The sequence below is a fragment of the Amblyomma mixtum genome, chromosome 2 (genome assembly GCF_055824585.1).
Source record: "Amblyomma mixtum isolate Tamu chromosome 2, ASM5582458v1, whole genome shotgun sequence".
NCBI classification, from domain to species: Eukaryota; Metazoa; Arthropoda; class Arachnida; order Ixodida; family Ixodidae; genus Amblyomma; species Amblyomma mixtum.
In genome coordinates, this window is record NC_143013.1 from 14,732,708 (window position 1) to 14,749,915 (window position 17,208).

A 17,208-nucleotide genomic window follows, 5' to 3' on the forward strand; every position below is an offset into this window, starting at 1 on the left:
GGAAGGAATACAGCAGCTTTCTACAGCACTTTTCTCAGCACGGACACCATTTTCCGCACTGCCAAGAACGCGTGAACATTTTTGGGCGAACGCGTCAGAACGACGACCAGATAAGCGACCGCGGGACCCTGATTGCACAAAACGCATCGCGCCACTTCGGTCGTAAAGATAACGCGAGAGCAGGTATAGTAGCGGCAGTCAGTGCTGCAATTAAACAACAATAAAAAAGAGACCTCTACGCACGTACAGGCAAAAAGAATGCGCCATGTTCTTTTCTCTTTTTTTTTTTCATCTTGCAAACCAGTACGTGCCTCGGGCGCGTTTATGGTGGTCACGCTTCGGTTATATAATTCGAGGCAAATCGGTGAACCCAGCAGGTACGGTAATTTCCGAAGGGAAACGCTACCATGCTGTTTTGTTTGCTTTTCCTTCCATGGCGTTCCGCAATGGACGCTTATGATGGTGCTGAAAAAAAGACGGTAAAACGGCCGTGCCTATAAGTGTTATGACAGTATAGCCTCCCGGAAATTGGGAAGCAAAAGTTGTATAAAAATCCGCCCCAATGGATCAATGGCTAAGGCGTTCTGCTGCTAAACACGAAGTCGCGCCGTGCTTGAATCTCGGCCGCGGCGGCCGCATTTCGACGAAGGAAGAACGTAAAAACTGCCGTGTGTTGTGAGATGTCGGAGCACGTTGAGAAATCTCGACTGGTCGAAATTCATCCGGAGTGAGGCTTCGGAACGTTTAACAAAGGGTTGTAAAAGCAAATACCTTCCTAAATATGATACTTTGGCGACAATCCGCTGCAAGATTCATCATGGCGCTCAAAGTGTCAAGTGAAGAACCATTCACGCATCAAGGAAGGCGTTAAAAACCCTGGCAAAAAAAATATTCAAACGAAGAAAGGCTCCGTTTCACAATATATCAGATATGAGACACAAGAACCTCCCCACTAATGGTATCAAGAAGTGATGTAAACGCACTAGAGCATAGGCAACTTTCAGAAAAGATATTTCGCCGTCCGCGCTATTTCGACGCAATTTCGACATTTATACCTAAAATTATTAATTACCTAATTGATCTACAGTCATCATACTTAATGCATTCGAATTCCATACCAACCCTTCAGTCCCGGCGCAAGTTTCTTCGGTTGAAATTCTTATTTTTGTTATTTAACCATAAACTTGGAATTAATTCTTCGCCGTATCTTAATCTACAGAACACCAGACAAACCCAACACTCCCACCCCCTTTCTCTGACCCCGTACTTTGCAAAGACTAACTTATTTCAGCACTCTTTCTTTCCGCAAACCATCAGTGACTGGAACAGCTTACCAGCTTCGTGTGTACGGTCTCTTGATTTGATAAGTGTAAGGTATCGGTAGCGTGCGCGGGGGTCATCGGAACGCGGCTGGGGGCACTCAAAGCGGAGCGTCTCCTTTCTTGGAACGCGGCCGCTCGCGAACGCGCCGGGAAGTCCGGGTGTCCACCGCCCCGCGGTACCGTTTCGCGCACGTGCTGGCGCGAAAGTGTATTTGTCTTTGTTTTTCACTTTTATTGTGCAATGGAAAGGGCGTTTTGCCCTACGGAAGCTGGAGGGCTGGCCATGCTCTCAGGTAAACCAATCATGTGAGCAGTGTAACATGATTGGTTGCTACGAAATGTGGGCCGGGCCTTTAGGTCTTTAAAACCGGACCCCGGAGCCGGAAGCGGGGTTCTGCGCTAAGGTGAGATGCAACGCATCTTCGGCAACGCCGAGTAGGGGCCTCCCCTAGTATTAGCCAGTTCCGCCCTTTTGGTTGTTTGTCTTTTGCCGTTTAATTTGTCTCGAGTGCCTTAACTTGTATCTATTGTAAATATCTGTACATAAACCTCAGTTATTGCCTTTTTTTTTATCCCTGCGTGTCAACTGATCACAAGAGCGTCTCTGACGTGGCACCCCTGGTGCGAAGAGCTTCAGTTCGAGTTGAAACCAACCGTCTCTGGCGGGGGCACCCCTGGTGCAAGGAAGACAAAGAACCTGTGTGAAATTTTACTATAAGTAACCATTGTTAGTTTGTTTTTAGTTTGTTTTGTTAGTTTCTTTTTCTTTTCCATGTCATTTCGCGCTGCTCGTTTTCTGCTTGCACTTTGGTATTATTGCTCAATTTGTGTTCTGTTCTGTATCCACTCCTGCTTGGGCCTCACGGCCTGCAGTATGCCATAAATAAATAAATAAAATAAATACTTGACTTCTAGGTTCATTTTTTCCTCCTCTATCTGATGCAACCATTGGATTTCTTCTATCTTTTTTAGTTCCTGAGTTAAACGCGTGTGACACGCTTTGTTAACGGACGACAATATGAGCCATTAAAGGCTTTCGCCTTAAAACTGCCGGCCATGCATACTACCGTAAAGGTGCTGATAAGAACAGTACCGTCAACAGATTATTCAACGAGCCCTGAAGGAAGAAGGATCGAAAGGATCGGGAGTATGAAGCACGTTCACTGAGTGAGTGGGTAGGCGGGTGAGTGAGTGAATGAGCGAGTGAGTGAGTGAGCTGTGGGTGGAAGAGTGTGGGAGAGGGAGTGTGGGTGGATGAGTGAGAGTAAATGGATGGGCGCGTGGGGGAGATAGTGAGTAGGTAATTGAGTGGGCGGGAGGATTATTGAGGTAGAGTGATTTCTACGTGCTAAAGCAACACTGCAGTTATGCGAATACCTGTGATGCCGGACGCTCACAAGTTTCGCATCTCATGCAATACTATGCGGCTGTAGCGGCCGCGAATCGATCCCGCGGCCGCGCTCTCAGCAGCGGAGCACCTAAACCATTCAGTCATCGTGATGAACAGTTGAATAAAATACACCTCTTCATGCAGATTGTCCCACGCACGCCTAATACTTCAGGTAATGTCATTCGTTTTACTAAAGACTGATTGTACAAGCACTCGATTACGTGTGTGAGGCGTCGCGTGCCCGCAACTCACCCTGTGCAGTGCCTGGTCTCCGGTCATGTGTCCCTCTCGGACGGCGAGCATGAGCTGCAGGCAGCGGTCGTCGGTGAGCAGCTCTTCGTCCAGGCCCGGCTGCTGGAGACCCGACGACGGCGGAGAAACTGCGACACAGCGAGGGAGAGACGGACGTCGTTGAGCGGAGCTTCACGCCACGGTGCCAGAATGCTACGCGACAACCGCAGAGTTCAATTTTGACCTCGTTAGCGGTAACTAAGTGCGCGTATATTCTCTTTATGTGTGCTCGAAAGATAGGTTTGTCATCGTTAATCACAATACATTTCTCAAGTCTCAGTGTCCTCATGAACGCACGGACAAAAAACAAATTGCAGCCGTATAGACCCAACAGTTCCCACCCTACGACCATCCTTCGTCCATATAGTATACTGCAGCTCTATATGCCTTCAGAAATATGCAAGAACATCTTATGACAATGCCTTAAAGAAAAAAAAAAAGAAAGCATATTGTCACGTTGTGGTGACGGCAGTCCAGCGCTCAGGAAGACAGCAACAAGACTTGCAAACGAAACTCTTTATTTGGGCTGACTTACGCCAACAAAATAACTAAACAGCACGGCAGCGTCGTAAGCAACAAACGTGCACGTCAGTCGTCGAACTACGAATGCTCGTCGCTCCCTGCATCGCTCAATTTAAAGCCAGCAAAGAAACTTCGAGATAACAGGTCAAATCAACTACAGTACTCTGGAAAAACGTAGATGCAGTTCTTCACGACTGTGATCAATCGAGATTAGTCCGGCCGCTTCTCGCGTCACAAACAAGAATGATAACGCCCCGTTCCTGCGGTCTTCAGCGCGAACGAACGGACACTACATTGATACGTGGATTGAGGTATATAAACACTCAGCAAAGCGGAAAGTTGGGCAAGTTGGATAACGTTCATGATGTAAAAAATAGCGCACAGGGAACACACGGGACGGAAAGTAAACGACGCAGACAAGCGCTATCTTAAAGAAAAAAAAAAAAGAAAGCATAAGAAAGCATAAGAAAGAAAGCACGGCTTTTGCGCCAAATCATGCCAGTGGTGGCGACATCAGAAAACAGGTGGATCGTTTTACTGGTTTACCTGTTGACTAAATTATAACAGTAAACTTTAACTGTCAGGTTTAGGCACCTAATTGCAATTAGTGATTTGCAGCTGGCAGTTAGCAAGAGCCTTATTAGTTCCCGGAATTCCGAAACTGCTAATACGTTCGGCGCTGTGGGGCAGAAAAGTTTGTGCAATTCCGCGCGTCATTCGAAAAGCGCGCGGCTGTGGAGCGCGCAACAGCACCCATTACTACAAGCTCCTCGCCTGCGCACGTGTCACGTGACTTATATGCTCAGCCCGGGCAGGTAGGCTGGAAATGAGGGCGACTATGCCTTTGCTGGCTTCTGCAAATTTATTTAAATTATTTGTAAGCATGCTAGCATTAGGTATCAGAAAGCCGACCTCCGACAAAAGGTGCGGCAGAGTTTGCATGCGCCTTCTAGCTTGTACTCCCCGTGAAGTACGTTGTATTGGTTTGAGTAGACTTACCCTGCGCGGATGGTAAATTTCGCCACCTATTATAGGTGTGCGTGCTTCAGGTACTCTACTCAATCGGATTACATACACGCTGCTGATTAGCAAATGCACTGCATCGCTAAGACTAATCCAGAAGGCCTAACTCCGTGAAGGAAATGACTGTTCACACCTGCGGCGAGAAGACCGCAAGTGTGAACTCGGATTTCCTTCCGGTGCGGAAACTCGCCACAGCGGCTTACTTGAGATGCATCTTAACGGAGTCATCGCTGCGGAAACCGGAACGTGCGCTGCTTTGAAACCGACACTTCATTCGATATCTTCTTCGTCAGCCGACTCATTATGCGCACGTAGCGTAACTCCAGAATTCAAACAGGCTTGCTCACGACCGTTGCAAGACTGTCGCCAAAGCCCGTCATTCCTCGCAGGAAGAAACCGGAAGCCACGCTGTTTGCATATTCGAGCCTAACGGCCTTTCACATCTTGCACCGTAGAGGACGTGAGTGAGGTCACTGCGTCTAAGTATAGCTCGGAAACTGAGAAAGCCGGACCAGAGCGTTCGAGACAAACACCCCCCCCCCCCCTTTTTTTTTTTGAGGTCGGCAAACAGGGACGTTTTGAAAGCGCATGAGCAGCTTAAGGGTTGCTCACGCAACTCGAACGACCGGACGTTTCAGTTTAAAAAGAAGAGAAGAAAGCAAGTGCGCGGTGTCATCACTCACTGTTATATGACGTTCTCCCCAGGGGTGTTTTACAAACAATGGATCGTGAGCTGTTACTGTGCCTAGCGGGAGTCCTCAGCTCGTTTCCTGCTAAAACCGCCTTTTTTGTTTTTGCTTTTTTTTTTCCGACGCTCTAGGCCGTTTGAAAACCACCGTTAGAGGCTGGCTGCCGCGCCTTAACTCGTCTACTGGCTCGTGTGATTTCTCGTACACAAATAAAGAAATGGTCGCACGCGTAATGCTTGTGCAATGCTGTTACGATGCCACAAATGCATACTGTAACGTCTGTTGTTTGTGACTAAAAGTCAACAGTTTCAAAGCTGTATTTAGAACGTCTAGAGTAACTTTAGAAAAGGGAGGTACGCATGTGCGGACGAAATGCCTTCGAGATTCCGCCGTCGCCTCTCTGGATACGCTAGTACTTTTCTTGTGACGACCAATGGCGCCATAGCAAACATTTGCTTCGTTCGAAAAAAAAAGAAACATGAATGTAACTAAAACTGCGCGATTTTCCACAGCTAACGAGTGTCGTGCAATGTAACAGGAAAAAGAAGGAAGTAGCTAGTCGCCGGTAAAGCGCTGCATATGACTAAGTGCTTAAAAAAAAAAAAATGCACAGCGGTAGAAGAACCAACGAGGGCAGCTAAAGGTGTTGTTCAACCTAGGCAAGCCGAAGCACTTTCAAATTTCAAGTAGATATTTTGAATTTGGAATGAGCCACTTCAGTAGGGCACCTAAATACTCCATTCAACCGATTCAATCGCGAACTTCTCTCACGAAAATCGAACCTCGTGTCAAAACGTCATGCGCGTTAAAATGGAATACAAAACCGAAACCACGCCAGGAACGGCTGCGCGTAAGATAAGAGGAATATTTATGAGTCACTCTTGGAGGAAGAGGTTGGAAGGGGCGGGGGGGGGGGGGGGGGGGGGGGTTCTGGTTAGCATCATGTATTTCTTGTACTTTTTCGGTTAAAAAGGGGGTTAAGCTTGGTTTTCTGATGTAAAATATCTAGCTGGGGGAAGAGATCTTCCACCACATGAATTAGCCCAAGAGTTAGATTCGAAGGCGCGTTAGAACCGGGTAATTACGGTAATAAGCATGCTTCATTGCGCGAATAAAAGGTGTGTATGCGCTGAACCGTTTTCTCAGAAACACACGACCTATACTTAGCCATTTTCAAGGAGCCTCAGCGGAGAAGTAGTGTCTGGCGTAGGTAGACGGAAGAAACAACGACGGCAACAGCATATGCCGAAACTGCCCAAGCCTTTCAAAGTTCGAACCTGCTTATATCGTCGCGACAAGGCTGACCGGAGTTCAAAAGAAGACGAAGCGAATCTTAGAGTTTTCGTTAACAGCATAGCCAACCCCCGCCGCACAAGGACAATGGGGTTTAGAAGTTCCCGAGGTGGGAATAATTGAAATTTTTTAAAAGAAGCAAAAAATAAACAAAACAACAAACAGGAAAAGTGCGCGTCGTTTAAAACTGGAATCCACGAGTTTACACTCCGAGGCACGCTTGGCCGATCGACGCCAGACAAATGATAGCGCTCCGTAACCGAAGGCCCGCACTCCGTTTCCGTGCTACACGGTGTACGCACTAAACTGGCAACACCGCATCGCCATAACAGTCTAAAGGTCGAATGCGACACATCCAAATAACAAAAAAAAAAAGCACACCACTCGTATAAACCCTTGCAATCTAGCGTTTAGGCATAGCATTTTTCAAGTCTACTATTTTACGCGTTGTGTGTTTGCGTGCTTAGCGTTTACTGCGCTTTACGAAGCTCCGCTATTCCGCCAGTAGTCCCTACGAAGTCCTCGAGTGAACACTATACCGGGTGTTTTTTTTTATAAGGTCCAAAATTAAAAAAAAAAAGGTAAATTGCTTTAGATTTATTTTAGCACTGGGGCTATACTGGAGGCTACGGCGGGCGCCAGGCAAGAGGAAAATGCTGTAGTTAGTTCGCTGATTAACTAAATATGTTAATAAACTTTTCTAATTTTCATTTTAGGGGTTATGTTGTATTCGCAGAATTGGAGATCGTCCTCCAAACAGTCCAACCGAGAAAACACAATTTTCATTAAAATTTTTTCACGCACGTTACAAGGCGCGAAAAAGTCACCCTGGTAGGCATCTCCACACCTTAACTCAGCGGCGGTGAGCGCCTCTGACGTAGTTCGCTCCGCCCTGCGCTTTGCGTCACACGGCTGATATCACCTGAAGCCCGGACGGGCGGCCTGCGCTATCGCTGCTTGTTTCGCTTCGCTCCGCGGCCTCATGGAATGCCGCGTTGGAACAAAAACGCATTGACACAAAGCGCATGGCGGAGCGAACTACGTCACAGGCGCTCACAGACGCTGTGCTGCAGTGTGAAGCTGCCTACCAGGGTGATTTTTTCTCGCTTCGTAACGCGCGCAAAAAAATTTTTTCATTAATTTTTGTTTTCTTGGCTGGACTGTTTGGAAGACGATCTACAATTCTGCTAATACAATATATCCCCTAAAATAAAAATTATAAAAGTTAATTAACGTATTCAGTTAATCAGCGAACTAATTAAAGTAGTTTGCCTCTTACCTGGCGTCCGCCGTAGCCCTCAGTATAGCCCCAGGGTTAAAATAAATCTAAAGGAATTTACCTTTCTTTAAAGATTTTGGACCTTCTAAAAAAACACCCGGTATAATGCTTTATTTAGGAATTTCTCGAACAAACAAAAAATATCTTCCCTTTCAATGAAATGCACTCACTGCCGAAGGGTGCACATTAAGAGGTAGATGCGAAAGGACAAAGACGTAGAAAATAAATGAGTTTGATTAAGTGGAACAATATCAAGCCAATATTTTCTAGCTTTCGGTGCCAGCGCAATGCCCAGTGCGTTAGCATAGGGGATAATGTGCGACTTACACCAAAGGCCTCCGATAATTTCTTGCTCTGTGCAACCAATTCCAAATACCGTGCTAAGAAAGCTGAGAGATGCCTGATTAAGAATGGGTTTTGAAACGATTAAAGCGAAACATACATTGACGTTCTGCGTTACATGCATGTCGCGGCCCCATTATGCAAATAGCCAATTCCCAGCCGCAATTCATAAATTGAAAACTAATCGTGTTTTTACTGATCAATAGATAAAATCATTATTTATACCGGATTGTGAACTATTATTTAGTAATTATTGCCCACCTCAGAACCCCCGTCTTCTTGTCTTTCAAATTCGAACTTCGCGCGCTGTGCTCCGAAGCCGCTCCTCTGAGTTATGGCGCCACCTATCGCCGCTCCCTCCAACTACGCAGCAGCGCACCTGGTTTGATTTCAAGAAATACTTTCAAGCTTTCGCACATCTAAACGGCAAACTATAGTTAAAGCATTTGTTGAAACTAGCGTCAGCAGCCGGTAGCATGCCGCTCACGCCGGTTTCAGCACGATCGGCCTGCCGCTCACTCCAGTACCTGCTCTCACGCTGGCGAGCAACGAAGGAAGTGCGTTCGTTCGTTCCCGGCCGCGATTCTCGCCGCCTCGCTATAATTGATACCGCGACACCATCTCACATCATCCTGTGGTCATGGAAGACATGAAGACTCGGAACCAGTTGTTCTGACGCTACAACTGCCCTGATTAACGCGAATTTATTGTTTATTGTTTTACAGTCTTTGTCATGTATAGTACTTCGGAATGAAAGCAGTTTTTTTTTTTTTGCGTTAGTGAAGTGCCCGATGGCACGAAAGGCTCGAGAGCGGAGGAGTTAAACGTCATGACGCGGAAGTAGGAAATATGCTGAAACTACTCTGCTCTTACTAACGTTTGCTTATAAACGCGTAAAAAAATTAAGTGGAGCCACGTTTCACAAAAGTTACTTCAACTTCGTTATATCCGATTCTTCGTTATATACCAGTTCGCTGCAGGAAAGCTTAACTGCATGTGAAAGTTGTGAGCATCTGATCCCTACCACTGCAATCGCAACAGCTTACAAGAGCGTACAGTGGTGTGCAGCATGTGCGCGCTGTCAGTTTGCTTGTGCTTCATTCGACGTCCTGCTCCTTCTTTGATCCAAACTGTTTCCCTTCTGTGGCGGTAGCGCAAAACTGTTGAAGTGCAGCCGGCATTCATTCAATCAATCAATCAATCAATCAATCAATCAATCAATCAATCAATCAATCAATCAATCAATCAATCAATCAATCAATCAATTTATTTCCTTAGAAAAGGAGGAGTACGGGACTAAAAGCGCGAATGGCATTCATGGGTCCAGTCAACCTCTTCATCGTGAATTACGGCGCAATACGAGACACATAGATAAGGAAGATGAAAAGGGACATAGCACTGTTGGGGAGGGGGTGGGGGAGTAGAACGCAACAGAGGTTGTAAAAGAAAGGACATGTTTCGTTTTAATGCAGCCTCTCCACTTTTTCAACAAATCTTAGTTTATAGCTCTCTATCCGCGGCATAATATTTGGAACGGAATGTGGCAGAACGGAACTGACCTTCCTGCGCAGGCGCTGCCCATGGTAGCTGGGCACCGGCCGCGTCCGGTCTGCAGGCTGACGGTGCACCGATGGCCGTTGGCCTCAGCCTCGAGGCCAGGTGGCGCGGAGAGGTCTTGCAACGTTCCTTCTTGCTGCCCAGCGTGCGGAAGAGTCGGCCCAGACCCGTGCCTCCACCGCTGCCGCTGCCCGACGTCTTCTTGGAGCGCCCGGACTCGGCGCCACCCTCGCGACACTCTGCGTGGATAGAAAGGAAGGCCAAATGCAGCGGGTCAGGTCTACATAGGGGTTTACCTTCAACGACAAGCGAATGTGCGCTAGTTGAAAAAAAAAAAAAAACAGTATTAACATAGACTCCGAAGCAGGAGGGGGCGAGTGGTCGGCTCCCTAACATTCTTCAGACCAGGTGTCGCGCTTACATCGATGGCCAAGCGCCCTTTGTGTCCCCTCTGATAAAGGAGCACAAAGCTCTTCAGGCATTCTTTCACTGCTTACGCGTCCTTGTTAAGCTCTAGCCTGTATGAGTAACCACCATAGTGCACGCTTCACAGTCTACACTTAGATGCGCACAGGCTCTGATTTCAACCTCAATTATTTGTGTGCGGTGTCGTAAGACGTCTTATGCGAGGCAAATGCACGCAGCCACAAGCCGCAGCGAAGACCCCGCAGCGCAACATAATGTCCCACATGTCTGAAGAAAAAGTTTCGGTGAAAGCCACCCGAAGCTCTCCGCAATTAGCGTGCCAAGTGAGTGATCTCCATAGCGACCCAGTTTCCTCATACCCCCGCTCCACTCAATTTGAGGCGCATTTCTGTCAGCCTTCCCTAAAGTAGGAAAAAAACAACACAGTAAATGTGTGGCGCATGTCACTGGCATTCTGTAGCATCCAGATCAAATGGGACAAAATTCTCTACCGAAGGCCAGACCAACGACGACCGGTATCAAGCTCGGAGTAATAATAAGAGCAATAAACAGTAAACAAGTCCACGTTAACGTGAGCCGCGCCGCCGTCACTCCATGAAGAAATGCAAACGAGTCGAGAGCTCGCCTAATTTGCATTCCCAACAGTTTTAAATGCGACTTTAGTGCCCAATTAATGTGCGATATTTCAAGTTTATGACAGAGTCACCCGAAGCTATGGTCATTAAAGCAAAGAAAATTATGAAGAAAGAGATTATCAGAGGTCAGTGTGCCATTTACCGCATTCTATCAGTAAATAGAAAACCCGTTTACAAAACAGCCATCAGTCATTGCGCACACGCATTCATCATCGCTCTAACCACGCACTCATTTTGTGTTCCTTGTAATTTTCGCGCCGGGAGTTGGACGTTACCTGAAGCATGTGACAGGAAAGAAAGAAAGAAAGAAAGAAGGAAAGAAAGGAAGGAAGAAGGAAAGAAAGAAAGGAAGAAAGAAAGGAAAGGAAAGAAAGAAAGAAAGAAAGGAAGAAAGAAGGAAAGAAATAAAGAAGGAAAGAAGGAATGAAAGGAAGAAAGCAAGAAGGAAAGAAGGAAAGAAAGAAAGAAAGAAAGAAAGAAAGAAAGAAAGAAAGAAAGAAAGAAAGAAAGAAAGAAAGAAAGAAAGAAAGACAACCCCCCCGACATAAAATATTTTGCCGACTGCCTTCTATAAACAAAACCGCATCCGAAAATGGCAAAAGAAAATAGCGAATGAAGCGGCAAGAGTAGGACACAGAGAAGGAGAGTGAGTGAAGAAAGCGCAGGCTTCCATTTGATATCCTAATGAACATCCCATGGCCCAGAAACACTGGATAGGCGTTTTTGACGTTGGCCACGTGAAAGAAGGGCCACGCATCCCAAACTGCGTCGTAGCTTACGCACAATGAAATAACGACGTTCCGGGCACTCATCCGTCATGCAGGCGCGACAACGGTGCCAAGAACGCGACCAGGCATCCAGGACGTACATTTAATTCGGACGGTGCATGGCGTAACGCAAAGACGAATGTGTACACCCTTCTATAGCTCAGTTGCAGCGCGGGAGACACCCACGCGTGCGGTCTCTAAATAATTAGTTGTCTGGACACTCGACGTGGGCGCTCGCTCAATTAAAACAAGCCTATAACTAAGGCGCGTCGAAAACAGCATGTATACTAGTTTAACTTCGTTAACGACAAGTCTGCAGCGAGAAGCACGGCGCATTCTCCCTCGCTGTTCTCACAATGCCATCCAGCCAACAATGTTCGCACACATTGGTAGGTATCCGGCACAACTAAATACGCAGATCGGAAAACGCGGTCACAGAATCCTCCCCCTCACCGCGCATCTCAGACAGGGACAAGAGCGATGCCGGGAGCGAAGGGTAGAGAGATGACGGCTGGAGGCAGTCGCAAGCGCCCGCACCGCCACGTCGCGGCCGAGTCCGTAAGAAGGCAACACCATTTCGCATCTGGGTTGGTTGAGAATGACACGGGGTGCCGGAGGAGGGAAGTGGAAGTTGCCTTCTTCTCCTTGCCATGGTTACGCAGCCCTCTCCAGGAGGCGCTGTCCTCGCAAGCGGCTTTAAAACACGCCTCTTCCACATTCTCCCACTGCACTCACAACGCATTTCTGACAGCACACAAACATAGCGTGTACTCACAAACATAACGGCCTCTTCGCGGAGCCGCTATTAATGGTACCAGTGGCAGCGCATCGCCGACGATTTCAAGCCATGCGGGCAAAGAGAGACAGAGGGGAAGGGGGAGAAGACGGTGCTGAAAGAAGCGGCCGTTTCGTCGACCGCGTGATACTTAAAGAGCGAAGCTCCATACAGCTGCCCGCCGCGGTGGTCGGAACTGTCCCGCCCGGAGAGATTTACGATACAAGGAGCGTAAAGTGAGCTCCTTCTCTTCGGGCGCTCCGCGAACAGCGAGGCGTTGTCGTCGACCATTCGCGGTTTGCACAAGCGCCCGCTTCGCGCCGCGCAAACAGGGTCAATGAATGCGGATAGAGAGAGAGAGAGAGAGAGCACGCGTGAGAGCCTGAGAAAAAGAGAGAGAAGGAATTAAGAGGAATAAAGCTTTGTTCGAAGAGGAGAGAAACGGCCGGCGAGATGTGGTGTTTTCTCCCGAGATTGAAATAAAAGTGCGAAGCGCCGAGGGAAGATGTTCCGTTTTGCTTATCTGCCAACCGACGTCATCGCGGGGAGATCGTAGTCTCTTTGAAACAGGGTTACCGACCGAAACCGATCGGTGTTACTTTTGGTTCTCGACGAATGACGTTAGCAGCTAAGTGATGAGGAGGGATTGGGGATGTATGACGGCGATAGCTATACGTGATGCGGCATTCGATACGGCTCGGCGCATCGGAACAACGCCTCTGAGCGCTAGCAACAGCCTTATACAGGATGCTTCAAATTACTACATACAGAATTTTCTTTTAATGGGCCTGAAAGACAGACAGGTGTGGTCTGCGTATGATCATTAACTATTCATTCATCAAATTTTTACTAATTGCTGTCTATCACGAAATTGAACGCCATGATAAAAAAAAATTCTAATCGGTAACGCGGTTCAGGATACCGAACGTGATAAAGAAAGGCTTTTGAACGCACTTTAAGTTGGCTTTCCCACGTTGTAACTCATCAAATGGCGTCGCTACACGTAGTGCCGCCACGAAACTACAGATATTTCTATTTCACTATAACGAAACGAACCTCATCTTCCCCGTCATAAAACGCATGAACCACATAATTATTTGCCACATTAAATACGCCGGTGACGTCATTTGATCAATACGTAACGTGAGAATGCAGCGAGGGAAAGTATATACGTAAAGTGGGAAAACCAACCTAACGAGTTTTCAGAAGCGCCTTTTCAAAGTTTGATATCTCGAACTACTGCCGATTACAGCGTTTTAAAAACTTAGCTCGCTGTCACTGTTGACGGCCTTCGATTCTGCAATATAGTCTTGCACCATAAAACCAAAAGCTAAGTCGATGAGACAATATTAGTTAATGGTCCTCACCTGTACTCTGTCGTGCAAATAATGTCCGTCTTGCTGTACCATCCACATGCACGAAAACCTCTGCGTATCTTTCACGGATTTGCAAAGAAAAAAAAAAACTGTACCGAATAATTTGAACTGTGCTTGTACAAGGAATTGGACATCATCACCATCATCAGCTGACTACGCCCATTGCAGGGCAAATGCCTCTCCCACGTCTCTCGCTCGTCAGTCGACATCGTTTGTCACTCTAGGCACCGAAGGCCCGTAACGACGCAGGGCGGTAAGGCATCTCCCTCTGCAGGCAGAGTTGACAGCACGCCGTCGCTGCAAAACCATTGTTTCCAGAGCCAAGGCGCCGCTATCCCCCTTGCGCGTGACTGGAGCGTTGGTTTTCGTTTAGGCGCCGTCACAGCGACTTCGCGAAACACGAGTCGCAATGCAACGCGCAGTGTCTCGGCTGGCGCGCCACACACAGAACACCTCCGGTGCTAGCGTGGTCGCCAGTCGCGCGGTATTTTTCCAACGCGAATCTGTACTGCCAACACAACCAAGGATTCCAGAACAGGAAGAAGGGGGAATTTGAAGGAACGTTGACTGCCATATCGACCTCAATTCAATTCTTTTTTTTTTTTTTCGTGGAAAGGGGGAGCTGAGGCAAACGGCTGACTTGCCTGACGAAGGATTCAGCACCCGTATACAGTTTGCAAGACAGTGGCAAAAATAAAAAACGAAAAAAATCTTATTTGTACAACTTATCTTATTTGTAATATATCGTAAGTTAGGAAAAAAAGAGGACGTATATGCAGGTTGTAACACAATGATACGCCAAAACAATTTGCAACACTCACTTTCCAACATAAAGTTCACTGACACCTTTAATCGAAGAGAAGCAACACTCAGTTGCGTAAATACGTTTTGGGTACAGTATTTGGCGATGCACAATCACCATCGAGATGGGGAGGCGCTACTTTTTTTGCTACGTCGGCGAATTCAAGAAACTGTGCTTATTAACACCTCGGTTTGTGCGTGTCAGGCAGAGGTAACTCTATCAGCATAGTTAAGCAATTAAGAGGTGTGTCATATGCGACTACGAAACAATGTACTACGAAAAATCGACGTCAGTGGTAGAGCATCTACGATTATTCGGTACTGGCATGTTTTATGGAGTGCAAAAAGCAACGATTAAATTTAAGTAACGATTGATCATTTAACGATTACATTATAACAGCCAAGCATGTCTTAAACGACCAGGCTGTCTGATATGTGACGTGAGCGCCACAATGAGGTGCCGCATCAATGGTTGGGTTCAATTAGACGCGTTTCGCTAAGCAGATGGATTCGCCACGTTATATATAACCAGACACCAAAGGCACATGAAGGCAATGCGATCATGCAGATTCCGTCAGCCCGAAAAAAAGGAAATGTTCTTCTAGCTCGAAGAAAGCATCTAAACCTCATTAATCTTCCTCGGTATACTTAAGCATGAACAGGAAAAAGAGAAAGTAAAAGGTATAATTCTTTGCTACCAATGCTGTAAGATTTATTTTTTTCTTGTACCCACCCCTGTGATAATCCCTCTGGGAATTGACAGTATAGTTAAATAAATAAATAAATAAATTTATAAATAAATAAATAAATAAATAAATAAATAAATAAATAAATAAATAAATAAATAAAATCTATACTAAAATAACATCAGTTGAATAATTGACCAGCCTCAGTTAAAAGAATAGGCACATTAAAATGATGATATTAAAAAACAACTAGGGAATACAGCGGTTACATTACAAGACATAAGGCGCCTCACCTTTTCCGACACAAAAGCATATTCCGCCGCTAATCAGGAATTCTGCTTTACGTCAGCTATTCCTTGCTTTTATACAGAAAGGGTGAAATGCTCCGCGAGGATGAAAACCTAACATGTGCCGAGAATTAACTGCTCTGATGGTTACGCAAATAGACATTTAAAAGAAAAAAACCTATTAAAGCACAGAAAGAAACGCTAAGGACACCAGTATACGTAGTTCTCGCGCTGGCTTATACTTAAGCTTCAGCTCCTTTTCGAGAGCCCATAACATTACAGACGCGCAGCATTTTATGTCGCAAAATGTTGTTAACGTTACCAAGCTATAGGAGTAATGGCAAGGAAACCGCGGCTGAGGACTAGAAGGAGCACGAATATAGCCTCCCCTAACCACTCCTCTGAAGTGTTAGACGATAAAGACGCAACTAAGCGACGAATAAAACAAAATACAAAACCAAATAAACCGGTAGCCGAAGCGGTGGAGCGCAACGCTTCCAATTCAGGGCAGTACAATTACAAGCGTATCTCCCAAAGGAATACAAAGCGAGGCGGGTGGAACTGATGGCCTGCAGCGCAGCGCTAACGGACACAGCAGCTACAAGCCACCTTAAACGCGTGCTATACGAGTTCTTACAAGGCAACCGGAGGAAGGAAGGAAAGTAGGAAAGGGGAGAAGAATGTATAGTGGAAGCTGCGTGCCGTAATCGCTCTATTTTCTGTAAGCACACGCAATACGCCGATCGGCTGTCGTGGCAACGAGGTGATGGTGTATACGTATATTGCTCAGACAAAGCGCAGGTACGCGCGAAGCATAGTATGCTCATGGACACGAGAGCGAATTTAGCGACAAAAGGGAACGTGTGCTCCAAATCGAGCTACGGTACCGAAGGCGTGTACAGGTGGAGGCCGGCAAAAATATTTAATAGAGAGTAGGACACAGACATGGGGGATATATAGGAAAACGCTATATACGTAATAACAATGGGCTCGGCGAATAAGCACTCGGCGCAGGCAGCTGGTATGAGCGCGCAGACAAAAGCCTTATTACGCGAAGTACACGGGGCGTCGGCTTCTCGGAGAACGATTTAAGCGCTTTCCCAGTGGACTGGCTACAGAAAATGGGAAAATATAAAAACGCGGAGAGAGCGAGGGCGACAAAGAGAGACAAAAGAGATAGGAAGAGCCTTTTTTCATTTTCGAGTTTCTGGAAAGAAATGCGACTTGCACAGAACGTGTTTCGCTCTTTCTTTCCGTCGAGGGAAACGGTTTATGTTATACGCGCACAAAAAGCTATAAAGAGAGAGAGAGTGAATGAGAGAGTTGGTCAGGAGTGGGCGTGCATATCCACATGCGGGCACAGAAGCTACCGAAGGGAGCCCTGCGAGGCCGAATTTCCCTACAGCAAATCAAAATAGAAAAAGAAGGCAAGAGTTCTAACAGGCCTACACAGAGGTGCACTGTGCACATCTCTGCGAGATGCTCGTAGGTAATGCAGCGACGATTATCAAGCAAGTTTGTTTAAACAGTGCTCTGGGTATACACCTCGCATATAGTGCTCAGAGAGCCTTGATTCTTATTCTTTCTCTTGCTAAGCAAGGCATATTGCTTACGACTCGCGGATTCCAGACAGCGTATACCCGCTTTCTGCAGGGATTCAACTCCGCGCTTTTGAGGCCATTCGCGCAATTAAAGCATTCCTATAGCCCACCGGACGCGCACAACGCAGTTGGGCATTGCGTTGTGC

General features: G+C 46.7%; 1 protein-coding gene across 2 annotated transcripts in view; it reads right to left on the minus strand.

Annotated features, from left to right (window-relative positions):
- The window catches only part of LOC149358496 (uncharacterized), a 265,005-nt gene that overhangs the window by 80,061 nt on the left and 167,736 nt on the right, over nt 1–17,208 (minus strand). For both annotated transcript variants that reach the window (XM_089570582.1, XM_089570581.1), the window contains 2 exons: nt 9,711–9,947; nt 2,965–3,092 (listed from right to left, as the gene is read on the minus strand). In XM_089570582.1, the coding sequence (XP_089426708.1) occupies nt 2,965–3,092; nt 9,711–9,947 (365 nt within the window). The remainder of the gene's footprint in view (nt 1–2,964; nt 3,093–9,710; nt 9,948–17,208) is intronic.